Consider the following 18,042-nt stretch of genomic DNA (forward strand, 5'->3'; position numbering starts at 1 on the left):
TACCGAGGCCAGTTGGACTGGTCCAAAAACTTGCACTTCAGTCTGCATGACCCATGCATTTTAAACAGATATGTACACAACTTCACAATATCAGATGTAAATCAGTGTAACATGTAAATGTTTGTTGTTGTTTTTTTTTCACCATGACAGTGTTACTGTTATTAACGGACAAAGGAATCTTTTTTAACCTATCCAAAACATATTATTTTTCACAACTATTACAATTTATACAAGTTACTCACTTTCCTAGGGAAAAGAACAGTGTGGAAATATAATTGGTAAAACAAATATTGTCTGCCGTTGGTATCCACCTCAAGTATTTGGTACCAGCAACATGCTTCCACTTTCTGATACCTGAAAATACATGTATTATACAATGATTAAACAAACTCAATTTTAACAAGAGGGTCATGATGACTCTAAATCGCTCACCTGAGTAATATGAGCTACATGTTTCAAATGTTAACATGATGAATATTAAGAAGTCAGTAGGTCACATTCATTTGAAGATTTTCAAAGTTTTCCCTATATAAGTCTACATAAACCATGTGACCCCCGGGGCGGGGCCATATTTGACCCTAGGATAATTTGAACAATCTTGGTAGAGGACGACTAGATGATGCTGCATACCAAATATCAAAGCCTAAGGCCCTGTGGTTTTGGACAAGAAGATTTTTAAAGTTTTTTCCTTTCGGTTGCCATGGCAACCAGAGTTCTATATGGAATTCAATTCTTTGAACAATTTTGAAAGGGGGCCACCCAAGGATCATTCCTGTGAAGTTTGGTGTAATTCTGCAGTGGTTTTCAAGAAGATTTTTTTTAGAAATTGTTCACACACAACTGACGACGCACGACGGACATCAGGTGGTTGCAAAAGCTCACCATGAGCTATAAACATGACGCATTCTTTTAACTCATCAGCTCTCTCAACAAAACAAGGCAGTCTGAAAGACAGCTATATCCCTGCCGCTGTTATGGATAGTGATTAAGTGAAACGGTTGATGGTATTGAGTGGAAGCATTAAACATTTAAGTTGTGACCTTGACCTTGAGCTGGCAGTTCTGCACATCGTCTTGATAAGGGGAATATTACTGCCAAGTCATATTAAAACCTTTAAGGGGTTTAGGAGATAGAGAACGGAAACAAAATGGAAGGCTCAAATTTTTGATCTTGAGTTGTGACCATGACTCAACATGGCTGACTCATGAGTTCTGCACATCGTCTTGATGTGATCATTTGACCAAAGTTTCATGACAAGAGGGCCAAGATGGCCCTAGGTCGCTCACCTAAGAAACACCCCATAACAGTGTAAAACATGTTTCACCTAGTAATTTCATGGAAACAAATATTCTGACCAATTTTCATTAAGACTGGACCAAAAAATTGGTCTCTTGTGATAAAACAAGCATTTTCTTAGATATGACCTAGTTTTTAACCCTAGATGACCCATGTTCAAACTCGACCTAGATTTTATCAAGGCAATCATTCTGACCAAAATTCATGAAGATCAATTGAAAAATACAGCCTCTATCACATACACAAGTTTTTTCTTTGATTTGACCAAGTGACCTAGTTTTTGACCTCAGATGACCCATATTCAAACTCAACCTAGATTTCATTAAGGCAATCATCCTGACCAAATTTCATAAAAATCAATTGAAAAAAAACAGTCTCTATCGCATACACAAGATTTTTCTTTAATTTGACCTAGTGACCTAGTTTTTGACCTCAGATAACCCGTATTCAAATTCGAACTAGATTTCATCAAGCCAATCACTCTGACCAAATTTCATGAAGATCAATTGAAAAATATATCCTCTATTGCATACACAATGTTTTTCTTCGATTTGACCTAGTGACCTAGTTTTTGACCCAAGATGACCCATTTTCGAACTCGGCCTAGATTTTATGAAGGTAGTCATTCTGGCTAAATTTCATGAAGATTAGTTGAAAAATACAGCCTCTATCGCATACACAAGGTTTTTCCTTGATTTGACCTAGTGACGTAGTTTTTGATCCCAGATGACCCATTTTCGAACTCGGCCTAGATTTCATCAAGGTAATCATTCTGACCAAAATTCATGAAGATCAATTGAAAAATACCGCCTCTATCGCATACACAAGGTTTTTCTTTGATTTGACCTAGTGACCTAGTTTTTGACCCGAGATGACCCATTTTCAAACTCGGCCTAGATTTCATCAAGGCAATCATTCTGACCAATATTCATGAAGATCAATTGAAAAATACAGCCTCTATCGCATAAACAAGGTTTTTCTTTGATTTGACCTAGTGACCTAGTTTTTGACCCGAGATGACCCATTTTCGAACTCGGCCTAGATTTCATCAAGGTTATCATTCTGACCAATATTCATGAAGAATAATTGAAAAATACAGCCTCTATCGCATACTCAAGGTTTTTCTTTGATTTGACCTAGTGACCTAGTTTTTGACCCGAGATGACCCATTTTCAAACTCGGCCTAGATTTCATCAAGGCAATCATTCTGACCAATATTCATGAAGATCAATTGAAAAATACAGCCTCTATCGCATACACAAGGTTTTTCTTTGATTTGACCTAGTGACCTAGTTTTTGACCCGAGATGACCCATTTTCGAACTCGGCCTAGATTTCATCAAGGTTATCATTCTGACCAATATTCATGAAGATTAGTCGAAAAATACAGCCTCTATCGCATACACAAGGTTTTTCTTTGATTTGACCTAGTGACCTAGTTTTTGACCCGAGATGACCCATTTTCGAACTCGACCTAGATTTCATCAAGGTTATCATTCTGACCAATACTCATGAAGATTAATTGAAAAATACAGCCTCTATCGCATACACAAGCTAAATGTTGACAGACAGACGACAGACGACGGACGACAGACGCCGGACATCGAGCGATCAGAAAAACTCACCTGAGCATTGCTCAGGTGAGCTAAAAATACTTTAGGGGGTTAAGGAGACACAGAGCAGACATAAAATGGAAGGCTCAAACTTTTGACTTTGAGTTGTGACCTTGACCTTGAGCCGAAATTTAGAAAGTATTTCAATGTCTTTGAAGTAGTGTTAAATATTAAGAAGTAAATGATTCAGACTTTAGTTATTCTTCTTCTCCTTCTTCCAGTGATGTGCAAAGCTGCATGTAAGTGATATACTCGCACCATTGTGTCTACTCCATGGCAACAAGCTCATAGACATTCCTATGTAACATGATTGCCTTAGCCCAATTCCTCTGCTATTCAAGACTCTCCCAACTGAGCATGTTGCGCATGACAGCGATGCCACTTTAGTGACCATAGTCCCCAGAAACCAACCTGGCAGCTCTGTACTGCACCCCTTCGATGCTAATGATGCCCACTTATGCGCGCGGGTCCCAAATGGTGGAGGCATACTCAACTTGTGGTCTCTTTTGTGGATCTTAGGCAAGACAGAAGGCTACGATTCAAAAAGGTAGTTGTGTTGTTTGCCTTCTTGGTGATCATGTCTACGTTTGCATTCAATGACACGTTGTTCGAGAGTAGAGCCCTAAGGAACTTGGACTGCTTTTTCAGTTCAAGTTGTAGCCATGGATGTAACCGGCATCAATGTTTGTCCCCTTATTTGATATGCAAAGGACTTCACATTTGTCTGCATTGAATTCCAACAAACAGTCTCTCCCCAATTCTTGTAGACTGCTGAAAACCTTCTAGATGACGGGGTGTCAACCAGACTCCTGATAATCCGGTACACCAGCAAGACATCCACAAATAGATGACTTGCAGATCTAACACACTCAGTAGATCATGTATGTCTGCTAGGAATAGGAGAGGTCCTATGACGGTGCTTTGTGGGACACCTGAAGTCATTGGCATAGGCTTAAATGAGGATTCCTCTCTGACAGATCTTGTTATTAAAATATTCTGACATGATTTCCCATCATATACTATTATATATTGATAGTAAAAAGAAGAAATTACTATACTTAGTAACTTACTCCATATAAAAGGATCATCCATGCAGGAGTAATGATTGCTAACAGTAACAAGGCCCCTGCTGCAAGGCCTCTTTTCTAACAAAGTCAGAAACTGCTCTCCATTGTGTAACAAAGGTTTGTTCAATTTATCTGAAAAAAAAAACACTCACTATCAAGTTTTATTGTAAATCAATGTGTATCCATTAGATATTTGTCTAATAGAATCCAGCTAAAGCCAGTGCTATGGGGCATGAGTCTGCTATTATATTGCCTGGCTGCATTTTATGTTTCTGCAAAGGTAGTGGATACAGAACCAGAACCAGAACCAGTTCCCTAGACAGCAAACTTATTCGTCCGGAATCAGTTCTCTAGCCAAAGTACGTGCATAAACTAGGGAACCCGAAGTTTATTTCTATGCATAAAGCTGTCGACTTTTGGTAAGTATCCTGCATATTAATAACTTTATTAATTTTACCATTGAAGCAAGTCATGCTCTCGCATTTATCTGCATTTACTCTCCCATAAGTGTGAAATGCCAAGGTGTAACAAACCAATAAAAGATCAAACAAGAGCTGTCCGTAAGACAGCCAAGCTCGACTATTCGAAATATTGTCCCAGAAGCAGGAAAATATTACCCAAAAAGGTTAAATATCAAAAGAGGTTTAAGTTAAAAGGGTGAATAGTTTGACCAAAATGCATATACGACTGAGTTATGGGACTTGATGCTATCAACTAGTTTTATAACCCTGAAGGCACATGTCTAAAAGGGGGCATAATTTGCCCAAAATACATGCCAGAGTTATAGGACTTGATCCAGTGAGGTTAGTAATTGATCTAGAAAAAGAAAAAAATAAGTTTCAAATCTATATGCCTTTTAATAATAGCTGCATGTACTTGCACGCAAAATTTTAACCAGAATTTGCTAAGTCCAAAAGGGGGCATAATTTGGCCAAAATGAAGGTCAGCATTATGGGACTTGCTGCTATCAACTAGTTTTATAACCCCGAAGACACATGTGAAGTTTCAAATCAATATCTGCATTAGTTTTGGAGATAGTAACTTGCATGTAAAACTTTAACCAAAATTTTCTAAGTCTAAAAGGGGGCATAATATGCTCAAATAACATGTCAGAGTTATGGGTCTTGACCCAGTGATGTTGGTAATTGATCTAGAAAAAGAAAAAATAAGTTTCAAATCTATATGCCTTTTAGAAATAGCTGTATGTACTTGCACGCAAAACTTCAACCAGAATTTTCTAAGTCCAAAAGGGGGCATAATTTGGCCAAAATGAAAGTCAGAGTTATGGGACTTGCTGCTATCAACTAGTTTTATAACCCCGAAGACACATGTGAAGTTTCAAATCAATATCTGCATTAGTTTTGGAGATAGTAACTTGCATGTAAAACTTTAACCAAAATTTTCTAAGTCTAAAAGGGGGCATAATCTGCTCAAAATACATGTCAGAGTTATGGGTCTTGACCCAGTGAGGTTGGTAATTGATCTAGAAAAAGAAAAAATAAGTTTCAAATCTATATGCCTTTTAGAAATAGCTGTATGTACTTGCACGCAAAACTTTAACCAAAATTTTTTAAGTCCAAAAGGGGGCATAATTTGGCCAAAATGAAAGTCAGAGTTATGGGACTTGCTGCTATCAACTAGTTTTATAACCCCGAAGACACATGTGAAGTTTCAAATCAATATCTGCATTAGTTTTGGAGATAGTAACTTGCATGTAAAACTTTAACCAAAATTTTCTAAGTCCAAAAGGGGGCATAATTTGCTCAAAATACATGTCAGAGTTATGGGACTTGACCCAGAGAGGTTGGTAATTGACCTAGAAAAAGAAAAAATAAGTTTCAAAGCTATATGCCTTTAATTGATGGCTGTATGTACTTGCATGCAAAAACTTAACCAAGGTGTGACGCCGACGCCAGGGTGCGTAGAATAGCTTGACTATTCTTCGAATAGTCGAGCTAAGAATCTGCTGGAAGCTGAAATGGCAATTAAATTGTTTTGTTCATTTGCAAACATCTAATGACGCATATATAAAACAATACAATTTAACATTTAATTAATTTAAACATATAATACATGTTTACAGCATGAAAAGGCAAGGTAGTTTTCAGGCTGTTATAACAGGCCTGTGATTTTTCTTGACTGGTCCTGATTTCAGGCTTTTGACTGCTTGAATGGTAAAATTAATGAAGTTATTAATATGCAGGATACTCACCAAAGGTCAACAGCTTTATGCATAGAAATAAACTTCCAGTTCCCTAGCCTATGCACGGACTTTGGCTAGAGAACCGATTTCGGACGAATAAGTTTGCTGTCTAGGGAACTGGTTCCACTTCTCTAGCCACTGTCTTCCATAAAATCTTATTGATTTTACTTGAAAATGATGATTTTGTGTATTAACTATGTTTGTTCTGAAAAATGAAATACACTGCTGAACTGTATGAGGGTCAGACACTTACAGTGACTCAAAACATCAAAGAGTAAATCTGTGTTATTCTATTAGCAGACTTGTCATCTATACCCAAAAGGAACTATACCGTCTATTTTCGCTTATAAGACGCATTATTAGGAGTCACATTTCCAGTCCAGAGTGGGACGCATCTTATAAGCGCGTACTTCAAGGACATTAAAAGAAAATTTAAACATTCTTCAATTTACAGCCCAGTACATCTTTATTTCTCTCACTGCAAACCGTTACTGTACGATAATGCCCCAGAGTGGGATTTTATGTACATCACCAGAAGAAGAAGAAGTTACTTTTGTTTTTCAGAAGCCATTTGCGTAGCGGTTATAAAATCTGTACCAGCATGTACTGAATTTCATTTAAATCTGATCAGTACTAGAATTAACTGTCAACTTCGTCACGCCAATATCATAATATTCGGGTAAAATTTAGTGCCCACTAGGAAATAATTTTTGATAATATTTAGTTTATTTCCTATTGGATTTTTTTTCGGAATATATTCATTTAAATCTGATCAATACTGAAAATTAATGGTGCATTATTCACAAATATGCACATTGTCACAAGTTTGATTTCATGCACCACTTATTTTCTCTTTTCATCTGTCCTGTGTTATAAAATGATGATGAAGTCATCCCTCAATTCTGGCCTAGTTTTCTGATGGAAGTTCCCACAAATTTCGAAAAAACTGAACCCGTCTTATAAGAGGATCTTAGTCAAATACTGCCGATTTTGGTGTGCACTCTGGATCCTGTATTACAAGCGATCCGCCTTATAAGCAAGTAAATACGGTACTGTTTTAAACCATGTGTTGAAAAGGGTGGGAAAAATCAATACATCGTCTGCCTAGAGATCTGGTGTCAGTTTCTGTCAAAACTGATAGACAATCCTGCCACAAAACAACTGATAGTTGATAAGTAATGGTTACAGGGTTTTTTCTAGCTAATTTGGGAGCATAGCCTATACCCCCAAAATTGGGAATTTTGACGCGTAAATGTTTCGAATTAGGAAATATTTAGTCCCATAGTAAATAGTATAAACAATTAATTACAACGCTTCTAGTACTATAAAATGTTGCAGAAAAAATATTTTTGCAGCACAAAAAAACAAAATAAGATATTTTGTTGTTCAACAAAGACAGTTATCTGTTTGTGATGATATAGCGTCACCGATACTGGTCGACATCTTACGGGAGAGCACGTATTGCAGTGAACACATCGTTCAGGATATTATGGATGAACTTATCTCCGACTGCATTCAAAAGTGAAAAAAAAAAAAAACACGATGGAACGAAAGTATCCCAGAAAACATAAAATTGGTTCATGATATCTGCTGTGAGCATGTTCCATCTAGTACTCAATTGTTTGTGCGAGATTGGTGAAACACCCAGTTAGTTTTAGCAAATACCCAATTACTTCTGAAAAGGCCAGGTAATAATATTTGTTTTACCCAATTCAAATTTCCGGTACCCAATTCAGACAAAAAGTGATTGGTAAATATCCAATTGCACCAAAACTTTATCTGCAGCTCTGTAAACTACAGTGGGATATTAGACATTGTCGGTTTATGTGAAGTCTGACTGTGAACATCGAATGCGGACTGTCTAGGGAGCGTTTCAAAACACATTTATTCATTTGTTGGTTTGTTTTGGTAAGCGCCGTTTTTTACAGTATTTCTGTTATGTAACGGCAGGCAGTTGGCCTAGCCAGTGTTCCTGGATTGTTTACCGGTACAAGTTAACCTGTTCTCAGCAAGTAACTGTTGCTGTTTTTTTCATGGAAAATGTTAAAATGTAACAAGCAAACTATTTTTAAGTTGCTTTAACACAGTGACAAATCGCACCCATTAACTGTGCATACTGAAATTAGACTGATCGGAGACCATGTTATTACAGTTTGGTGATCATCTGAAGTTCACTTTAAGCTAGTGTTGAAATTTTTAAACTCTCACATTTTATAAATGTGTATCCATAGTTGATGAAACTGGTAGAAGCTGTGCATTTCATTTTCATGTGCTTAAAGTGCGCAATCCTAAACAAATTATCCTCTTTTTTACATTATTTTCTCGAAAGTCTCTTATACATGAAGTGCTCTTCCATATTTAATCATGCTTGAGAGATATTTCATAAACGATTTTTCTCTCTTGCTGAGAAAATAAAAAGGGGAAGTTAATGTTAACTTACAACAAAGAAACATATACTGTAAGGGCGTAGCCAGCGGTGGGAAGGGAGGGGTGCGACGGGTGCGATCGCACGCCTTTTTCGGCAAAGCTTCCATTTTTCATTATATCGAAATATCCTGTGATGTCCATTCTTTTTTATTCGGCTCGCTACGCTCGCCAACTTGCCTATATTTACTATTATTGACGCTGTAACCTTTATATAAAGTCTGATGATGATTCTTTATATTATAGAATATGATTTTTAGAAAGGTCAGAGCATTACTTTTATGCGAAACTGATTAATATGTATAACTATTTACCTTTTCACAATAGCTGAATGAAATGTATATAAATGACAGTTTACATTTACATTAAGTTTCTAAAAAACGATGTAAAATAAATAATGTAAACTTTGTAACTGAATACTATGAAATTTTTAACGGTGTTATGTGAACTTTAGTTCATATATCAGTGAAAAATTGTTTAGCGGCAGGACCCATACCTAGGTTTGCTACTCATTTTATTCAAAAATTATTTTAAGAGAAATAACTCCGCAAACAATATTTCGAGCGGACGTGCCAATGATATGCTCAACAAGGCTTTATACCAAGCACTTCCTACTATCATTGAAAGCTGGACTAGAATTTTGAAATGAAGCGTTGACAAAAATTTCTAGCAGGGCTTTTTCCCCTATAAATCTACCTCCAGTAAAAGGAGGTAATCCCAAAGCAAAGAAAGTATTTTTTCCACAATTCTGAATTTAGTATACCCAAATTAGTGTTCTGCTCAACCTGGGGCTAGAGGGCGTGGACGGTAGCATGCATTTCCACTACACATGAACAGGCTCAGTCAAACCGAGCCTGCAACATTTTCGTTTTGTCGTGTTGAGCGACCTGTGAAGTTTCCACTTTTCTCTATTTTACCTTTCTGAAATGCAGTCCATTAATATTTTACACAAAAATATCTTTACATAGATTTTGTTTCTTTGCAAATTTTCTCAAATAAAACAATTTTCAAGAGGATTTTCCTAATTCCACTGGTGTTGATGACGTTCCCAAAATGATGAAAAAGGACCTGTCTACATAATTTTTATCTCTAATAATGAATTAATATTAATTCGTCAAATCATGCAACGTACAATCCATAACTGATGAATAATATAGACCTGCAACTATCATTCCTAAGACGTTTCAGTCAAATCACACAAACAGTATAAGAGGAGTAGTCCGAACATTTTTTTTCCAGTAAAATGAATAATGGACATAAGTCCGAGAAAATATTTAGAGCAGTATGTACCAACGATATGCACATCTTATTTCAATAAATCCCTTAGGTTTCGATGAAATTTGGAGATGAATTACAGAAAAAATCTCTTCATAGACTTTATGTATGATAATCAAATGGCCATTACTCAGTACAAGATCATTTAAATATGAACCTCGTGATACATGCTCAGCTAGAATTTGTACGGATCATTCCTATGAAATTTATTTCAAATCCTGCTAATTATAAAGCAGTTTGGACAAATTTCATTCAAAAACTACTTTTAAGGAACCCTTACTCCACAAAAAAACCGAGGATACGCACAACAAGGCTTCATAATATCATTTCTGTGAAGTTTAAATCCTAGCAGAGGATTTTGAGAAGCTAGATCAGGCTATATGAAGACGGACAGACTGACTTACATATGACGAAGGCAGAAACAAAATGTATCAAATGAAATGGGAAACACAGTGTATGGAACTTTTGTAGAATTATTATCTTTTTTTTAAAGAAATCTTATTCTAAGTACATGTACATTTTGGAGAGTCTTGATAAAACACTTCACTCATGCTTGGTTAAAGCAACTCTCCTAATGTCTTATGGGAACATTCCTTTACTAACATTCATTTATATTGTCCCAAATTTAATTACTTCCTATACAAACATAGAACATAACCAAGACTCAGTTCCATTCAGTCTGTTTATATAATACTTGAAGACGTTCTGTCATGAACAATGTCAGCTAATGTAAGTTACTAACAGTGAATGAAATATTAGTATGCCTTGAGAAGACCCCCAGTATTTACAGCACATTCACAGTTCATTGCCCACATCAACTTAAGCCGACAATGTCTATTAATGCTTAGTCTATTATGATTGACTGAAGTTTCACAGGTGAGTAGGCAGAGTTAACCATGGATTTAATGATAATTTACATCTAGTGTATTGCCGTGTGTGTGCATCAAGTTTTGCAAGTAAACAGCTAATAACAGTCTGAAAACGGTGATTTGGATTTTGTCCGGGGGGGCCCTGAGACGATAAACAGGTCCCAGAAAAGTCACAAATTAGCTATATAGCTAAATCTAGATATATATAGCTAGAAATAGCTATAAAACCAATAAAAATTGTTCAAAATATGTGAATATCAAATATAAAATAGTTATTACCCCATTCAAATGGTTTATGAGACAAAAGACAATCACAAAGAATGGAGATCTATGCAGTTTCAGTTTCAATACATGTTGCGAATTTCTGTGATTAGTCATTTATAAATTTGTCATATATACACACTGATCATCACAAGTGAAAAATTCAGTGATGATTTATCGCAAAATACTGCCGCAGCTATTGAAAATGTGACTACAAAGATCTTGGTTTTGTGTTATTGTCTTTCATCTTACAAACATTTTGGACGTGATTATGAGCTTTTTGCATCTTATTTTGCCTTATTGGTATTGATTTTATAGCTACTTCTAGCTTTATAGCTAATTTGTGACTTTTCTGGGACCTGTTTAGGCGAAATGGCCGACTTTTGGCTCTTCAGTTTTTGTTGCATCATAAAAAATGCACTGTGTCATTTCTATTGAGTCACAGGCAATCTGTGTGTGTCAAAAACGCAGACTCACCAACACACTGGTTTAGTAACAGCGGCAAATATCGTCGAAATTTGGGCTATTTTGTTGACGTAAATTCTCCATTTCTAATTCATTTAAATGTGTTTATCACAGAAAAATGATTATATATATAAGCTGATTATATATTTAATATTTAATGAATGAAGTCTGCATTTTTTTATCAAAAAAACAATGGCAATTTCTAGATCTACCATTTTATAGATATTTCAGTGTCTTTTTAAGATAAAGACTTTTCATTTAAAAAATGATGCAGATGTGTTAATTAACATTATATCTTTCATAATAATACAGTGTTTTACCATATAAATTGTTTTACAAACAAGAGCTGTCGGAGGACAGCAACGCTCGACTATTTAACAGCCTTGTCGCTTGAATGAATAAGAAAGTCGAAAAAGGGGCATAATTTAGTAAAAAAGTAAAATAGGGTTATGGAACCTGCATAGTGCTTATCAGCTCATGACAGTGGACAAGTGTATGAAGTTTCAATCCATTCCCATTAGTGGGTACTGAGATACCAGCTTACATATAAGAATTTAACCCAAAAACTCCTAAGTTGAAAAAGGGGCATAATTTTGTAAAATGCAAAGTTGAGTTATTGACCCTTTGCACTGCACGTCATATCATGAAAGTGAACTAGTGTGTGAAGTTTCAATCCTTTCCCATTAGTGGATACTGAGATACCAGCTTACATACAAAAACTTAACCAAAAATTTCTATGTTGAAAAAGGGGCATAATTTTGTAAAAAAGCAAAATAGAGTTATGGGACCTACTTTGTGCATGTCAGATCATGACAGTGAACAAGTGTGTGAAGTTTCAATCCATTCCCATTAGTGAGTACTGAGATACCAGCTTACATACAAAACCTTAACCAAAAAATTCTAAGTCGAAAAAGGGGCATAATTTTGTAAAAAAGCAAAATAGAGTTATGGAACCTGTGCAATGTAAGTCAGTTTATCACAGTAAATAAGTGTGTGAAGTTTCAATCCATTCCCACAAGTGGTTACTGAGATACAAGCTTACATACAAAACCTTAACCAAAAATTTCTAAGTCAAAAAAGGGGCATAATTTTGTAAAAAAGCAAAACAGAGTTATGGAACCTGTGCAATGTAAGTCAGTTTATCACAGTGAATAAGTGTGTGAAGTTTCAATCCATTCCCACAAGTGGTTGCTGAGATACCAGCTTACATACAAAAACTTAACCAAATCGGGACGCGGACGCGGACGCCGACTCATGGGCGAGTCCAATAGCTCTACTATTCTATGAATAGTCGAGCTAAAAACTACAGCACTTTCAACTTTCGCCTCCCATATTTTGTAAGTCACTATTTTTCATAAAAAATATTGTAACTAATTAATTTCAGCGACAAATATTATAATTCTTGTATTTTTCCTCTAATTATGTGTTTAGGTATTGAGCATGACATGGTTTACCATTCCAAGAGTTAGCAGTTTCTCAGAAATTTTCATATAGATGAAGAAGGAATTATTGGAAGTGGCCACATTTTTCTAATTTTTAACTTATTTTGGATAAAAAGAATTTCTGCAAAGTTGTATCACCCAATACAGAATATTATTAAGATTAATAAGCAAAGTGTTTTGAATGAATTTATTGATTCCTGACTAAGCTAAAGACACTTTCCACTTTAAAAAGCTTTGTTGACAATAGGGGTCAAGGTCATTGAAATACCTACATTTTATTTTTCACAAACATATAATGTTCGAAAAAATAATGCATTTCTACAAATTTTTGACATTGTTGATATCAGAAAATGACCACGTCTTATACGAGGGTCAGTGCAAAAGACCGCATATCGATGATATCGGATGCGTCTTATAAGCAAGTGCGCCTTGTAAGCGAAAATAGATCCGAAAACTAATACACTTTTAAAAGTGAAAGCAAGCACTGGACTATACGACAGCCTTACCAATCCAAAATTTGCTCAGAGATGATACAAGAGTGGTAACTATGTAACACGAAACGGTCCATAGAAACGATGCCTTGTTATTTGGTGGATGTAACCACGTTTTTCTCATGTTCCCGTGTCTGTCATCTCTATTGCTTGCACCACAGCAAAAATTACCCATAGCTAAAGCGCGTTCTTTAGTCCGTTACTATTGTGTACGGTAGCCTGAAAAAAATACAGTGTCTTTGTCAATGGCATTAAAGACTGGAACAGGTTGCCAGATAGTGTTAAGTGTATAAAAAAAACCCGTCCTTGTTTAAATCTTCTGTTTAAAGCCACCTTGCAACCAAATGGAAAGCACAAACTAAAGATTGTTTTTATATTTCTAATTTTATGGCTGTTGATACTAGCTTTTTAACTTAATTGCGTTATAATGTAAACTTTATGTAACAGTGTTGCTAGTCTGTAGTATTTAAACATCTTATACATAGAGAGCTTATTTTATATAATTATTTTTACTTACATATGGCTTTTGTGTGGTGCACGCGTTTGCGTGCTGGGGGGTTCGTTTTGAGGAGGCTGCGCTTTTGGTGCGTGGCACTCCCTGTTTGATATTTTTCTTTGTTTTTATATTGTCAAAAGTTTATATATGTTTTATGAATTACTAAATTAGTTGCCATTACTTCTCCGGTTCCATCTTGTTCCATATAATCTACATGTTCCAACAAAAATATATTTTGCTTTGTGTTAAACTTGATATTAATTATTTGAGTATGACAATCTTTAAATTATGTTAACAATGCCACATTTCTTATTCAGTTTGTACAAAACTTTTATTTATGTACCATTCTTATTTGATTTGTATTGTAACTTTGTGTAATGCTCTGTTGTTTATATGTATATATGTTGAGGCCCACATGGAAGATTGGGAAACCAAATGTGTAGCCTCATTAAATAAAGTCTTTACTTACTTACTTACTTACTTACTTGTTCCCTTCTGGTAAACTGGACCCCATTGGAAATAAGCTTTCGGTCTTAATGATTATCCATGTAATAATAGATCATATTTATATTACTCAAGTTTTTTTAACTCAACCAATTTCTGTAACATCTTAGATATATTGTTTGAATGAGTTATTCATTTGAATATGAAAATATGCTCTTAGCCTATTTACTGCTCTTAAGTAGATATGCTCTTATTTATCACTTTTGCTTTTAAGACTGCTGAATTTGCAATATGTAAAATTTATCTATGCAGTAAAAATCTGTTATTTTATTCAAATGTCTAGTTAATCTATTTTATTTGTTAAAGTTATTTTACACTGTTATACTATATAATGTGTGCTAATGTTGTGATCTATGTAATTGCAAAATAAATAACAACCTTCAATGTTGTACAGATCTCGAAAGTTTGGTGCTTTATGTGTAGAAATAAAGACACACACTCATACACAAACGTACACACGCACACATGCACACACACACACACACACACACACACACACACACACAAGTAAGAAAAAACAATATTGTGGGGCATCACCTAACATATATGCACGCACGTACACACATACAAACAAGCAGGAAAAAACAACATTCGGGCACCACCTAGGGATGGCTGGCAGCCAAAATTATGGTGGGCACAATAACTTACTCATAGTAAAAGGAAAGGGGTGCAAATGCAAGAGGCGCAAATGCAAGGGGAAAGGGAGAGAGGGGGCGATACCAACCTCGCACTTACCCTATTTTCAACAAGTTAGACAAGACAATGTAAATAAAATCACTCCCCGCAAAGAAAGGCTCTAACATAAGTGACAAAAAAACACAAACAAAAAAAAACAAAAAAACCCAACAGATCATATAAAGTAAAACATAAAATTAGGGTCAATCTAAGATATAGTTACACCAATGTACTCAACAACTTGTCTGAAGTCAGAACACCAAGAGCCTGACTTTTAAGGACACGAAAAAGCATGCTGCAAGACAAAATTCCACTCCCTCTGTCCGATTGTTGTAGGATTTAGGAGAAAAGCATCAAGGAGTTTTACACTTGATTAGTCATCGCACCATCAAATAGGAAAGCGTAACTTGCACTGTGCTTAGCATTTTTCGCATTGTATCCTCTTTTGATATTTTTTAACACATTTTACAAAATTTAATATTTGATTAAAATAAAAATTATGTTTAATTTTCCGAATTTTATAAACTATACCTCCATAGTATAATGGGTGTGTAAGACTAAAAAACAAAGACAAATATCAAGCAGGGAATGCCACGTACCAAAAGCACAGCCTCCCCAAAACGAAACCTACAGCACGCAGACCTGCACACCACAAACACACACACACATACACATACACGCGCACACACACAAAGCTAACACACGAGGACAAAACAAACAAACAAAGGAACACAGTGGGGCACCGCCTTGGAATGGTCAGCGGCAAAAACACCACTGGGGAGCTTAAACCGGTTTATGGTGCACACCCAACCTCACTCTTACCCCCACCATGTTCCAAAGACACGGGACAGTGTAAATAAAAGTAATCTCCTCCAGGTGAATCTCTAACACACGTAATGGAAACAAAAAAGGCATGGCATGTAAAACACAAAAATGCTCGTGTATAAATATATAAAAAGCAAACCTTTAGAACCAAAAACGTATGTACTCAATGCATTTTCAGAAGAAAGAGCAACAAGAGAAACACCCTTAAGGGCCCGACAAAACAGGCCAGAAGACAGATATCAAAACAGTTCAGTCCTGGTAGGATTTAAAAACTGCTTATCATAGAGTCCTCCCCCTCTTCCGTCAGACACAATCAAAGAGGGAAGCGTAGTGTCCAACTGTAAACGGGTTGAACACTAAACATGCGGTATGTCTCAAAACAGTTGGGTCGTAACCTCTTTTAATAAAACGTTTTATAATTTTACCAAATACATTTGGAAAATTACCATGACCCAAGATCTTACGAAGTTTGTAAACCACATCCCCCAAAAAACGGGTTTAGAAATACCTTCTCGCAGAAATGTCTTTAAATTACTATTGAATTTTAAAACCAAATCAGAATTACGATAGTAAAATTTAGCAAAATATTTACGCAATTTGTAATAACGGTAGCCTTGCTGAAGAAGTTTACTTGTATGTTTCAAAACTGTTTTAAGGTTAGTATTATCAATAGTATACTGGGTGTGTAAGACTAAGTTTCAAAACTGTTTTAAGGTTAGTATCATATTTCTTTAAAAGTTCGGACGATCTGTAATAAAATTTAGTGAAAGCCTATCTATCTATATATACTGCATCACGCCTCTTTTCGAGTATTACGTGCAGCTGCACGCCTGTACAAGAAATTTAAAAGTAGAATGGACAGGAGAATAAAAGTAGTACACTATGTATATTGCAAGCATGAAGTACAGTTGATAGTGTTAAAAAACAAGAAGGATTTACAGATAAAAGCAGTTTAAAAACAGATCTATCATGTTAAGCATTGTGTGCAAGTTTGGTCACACCCTGCTTAAACTGGTTCAGGGTGGGGGCTTGCACAAGTTGTGCTGGAAGGGAATTCCAAAGAACTGTGGTGGCTGGAAGATAGGAGTACTTATAGTAATTACAGGGAGTGAGGATCTGGGTATAGGAGTGGGGATGCATATGTCTTGTTAGACGGGATGGGGGGCTGACATAAGGAGGAAGTGGTACAGCAACCAAATCATTCATTATTTTGTAGAACATAAGGAGGCGTGTATCAGATCTCTTATTTTCAAGGGTACGTCATCCCAGCTGATTTAGCATGTTTGTGACACTGCTGTAAGGGGAGTAGTCATGATTAACCCATCACGCTGCCCTCCGCTGAATCATTTCGATCTGGTGAAGGTTATGTTGGGTATATGGGCTCCAGACGCAGCTAGCATATTCCAGCTGTGGACTGACTAGAGCTTTATAAGCTAATTCCCGAACTTTTGGGTTTTTGCATGGGATATTTCGCTTAATGAAGTGAAGTGTTCGGATAGCTTTGGACGTGACTAAATTGATGTGTTTATTCCAGTTAAGATCTAAGGATATAGTGACCCCAAGATACTTTGCATCAACCTTCCGTAGTTTATGATATCGGTAACCCTGTTGTAATAACTGTTTGGTGATATGAAGATTTCTGTCAATTAAATCTTCTAACTTTGAGAAAGCTCTTGTAAAACGAATAAGTTGTGAAATATAGACACCGTATGATGTCGCTCGAGGGACATCTCCATCAAGGTGGGGGAAGTTGACAACTTCAGAGTTGATATCGTCTCTTTTATTATATATTTTCGTTTCTAGATTACTGTTCAGTTCCCAAAGCAGGTAAGAAGTTTTGACAAACTAAAATGCATCACTTATGCATTTAAAGAAGGACTTTAATTATTCTTTGCATCAGAGATTAAACTTAATACTCATAAATTTTATTTTTACTCATGACATTTATGTCAGGAAAACTTAAACAATTTGGGCCGAATAAGCCAAGTAAATTTGGTCCGAATCAGCCATGGTCCGAGTCAGCCTGTATTCCCCAAATCCTATATATGTACTGCAGTACATCCTAAAAATTAAACACGTTACACGAGGAAATCAATAATACGTATCAATTTTTTGTGTAAATAAGTCCAGAACTGTA

General features: G+C 35.8%; 1 protein-coding gene across 5 annotated transcripts in view; it reads right to left on the bottom strand.

Moving 5' to 3' along the window:
• LOC123529210 (tafazzin-like) overlaps positions 1 to 18,022 on the bottom strand; it is a 28,594-nt gene extending 10,572 nt beyond the window's left edge. Inside the window, exons 1-4 of one of the 5 annotated variants that reach the window (XM_053522388.1) lie at positions 17,612 to 18,022; positions 13,421 to 13,624; positions 3,979 to 4,107; positions 243 to 354 (exon numbers count right to left, since the gene is read on the bottom strand). In XM_053522388.1, the coding sequence (XP_053378363.1) occupies positions 243 to 354; positions 3,979 to 4,107; positions 13,421 to 13,580 (401 nt within the window). In that variant the 5' untranslated portion in view covers positions 13,581 to 13,624; positions 17,612 to 18,022. Of the gene's footprint in view, positions 1 to 242; positions 355 to 3,978; positions 4,108 to 13,420; positions 14,099 to 16,044 lie in introns of those variants that run through there. The other 4 variants (XM_053522385.1, XM_053522386.1, XR_008366878.1 and 1 more) reach the window with 4 other exon arrangements.
• Positions 18,023 to 18,042: the final 20 nt, after the last annotated feature.

This window comes from Mercenaria mercenaria, chromosome 13, assembly GCF_021730395.1.
Source record: "Mercenaria mercenaria strain notata chromosome 13, MADL_Memer_1, whole genome shotgun sequence".
Lineage (NCBI taxonomy): Eukaryota > Metazoa > Mollusca > Bivalvia > Venerida > Veneridae > Mercenaria > Mercenaria mercenaria.